We start from the raw sequence: 1,019 nt of genomic DNA, 5'->3' as shown, positions 1-1,019 counted from the left end.
TTTTTTCCCCACTGTATATTTGAACTAAAACATTATAAAGTTATTTGAGTGATGAACTGAAAGTGTTGAAGCATTGTTTGCCACTGATTCACTGAAATAAATCTGTTTCAAAGCTGGATGTTTCAATTTATTTTTGCATCTGTAGAAAGCCTTATTAGAAGTCATGTACGAGCTCTTCAGGTTCCCTGTTCCTATAGTGACAGGAGATTTTGAGGAAGCCCTGCACAGCGTGGGTAAGAAGCACCTCGAATTCTAAACACATTTCATCTGATCAGAAACACCTCACTGACTGCTGAAGAGGAGTATCTGTAAACTCTGATTTGCATGTTGTTCTTTCTGTCTGGGACGTGCGTTTCATGCTGATGTTTGTGCCATTCAGACCCCAGCAAGTTTCAGGACGGCTGGAGACTATCTGATGGGTTTGTAGCTGCAGAAGCCAAAGTCGTATTGCCTCACAGAGCGCGATCCAGGTGAGACACGGTGCCTGGCTGCAGTACTGGAATATTCTGGGTTAAACGTTGCATTCATGTTCTTGTGTTGTCCATTACCAGACCAGACCTCATGGACAACTACCTGGCACTACTGCTGTCTGCCTTTATCAACAGTGGACTACTGGAGGTATATAATCACATGATCACTTGATGCATGCTTGATTTTCTTTACCTTTAATGGAAGGGGTCTGTGATGTTTTTATTGCTAATGTTTTTGGTTGCTCAGGGTCTGGTGGAGGTTGTGACCAGCAGTGATGGACAGATATCAGTGAGAGCCACCATACTGCTCGGAGAACTTCTGCACATGGTATTACATTACTTCAGATCTGTAAACAGGGCTCATTACTTTTTTACACTTCATAAATATTTATTATGGGGCCATGAACTTGAATTATGTAATATTTCTTATTTGACAGCTTAGTGTGTTTTTATAAAACCGTGCACAAATGTAGCTTTACTTTCATTAAAGCTTTTTAGAAAACTCTACAGTCATCAGATTTACATTTTTTTTTTACTGTAATTTATGTA

The 1,019-nt window shown here is 39.8% G+C and overlaps 1 protein-coding gene across 1 annotated transcript; it reads left to right on the top strand.

Annotated features, from left to right (window-relative positions):
* Positions 1-150: 150 nt before the first annotated feature.
* On the top strand, positions 151-819 carry LOC107580807 (rapamycin-insensitive companion of mTOR-like; the record flags this gene model as incomplete). Its single annotated transcript, XM_016266442.1, has 4 exons — positions 151-233; positions 380-470; positions 552-618; positions 718-819. Coding segments are annotated over exons 1-4 (330 nt in total), but the record flags the coding sequence as incomplete, so codon positions are not given.
* Positions 820-1,019: the final 200 nt, after the last annotated feature.

The sequence above is a fragment of the Sinocyclocheilus grahami genome, unplaced genomic scaffold (assembly GCF_001515645.1).
Source record: "Sinocyclocheilus grahami isolate Dianchi unplaced genomic scaffold, SAMN03320097.WGS_v1.1 scaffold45707.1, whole genome shotgun sequence".
NCBI lineage: Eukaryota > Metazoa > Chordata > Actinopteri > Cypriniformes > Cyprinidae > Sinocyclocheilus > Sinocyclocheilus grahami.
This window is presented reverse-complemented; position numbering and strand designations above follow the sequence as displayed.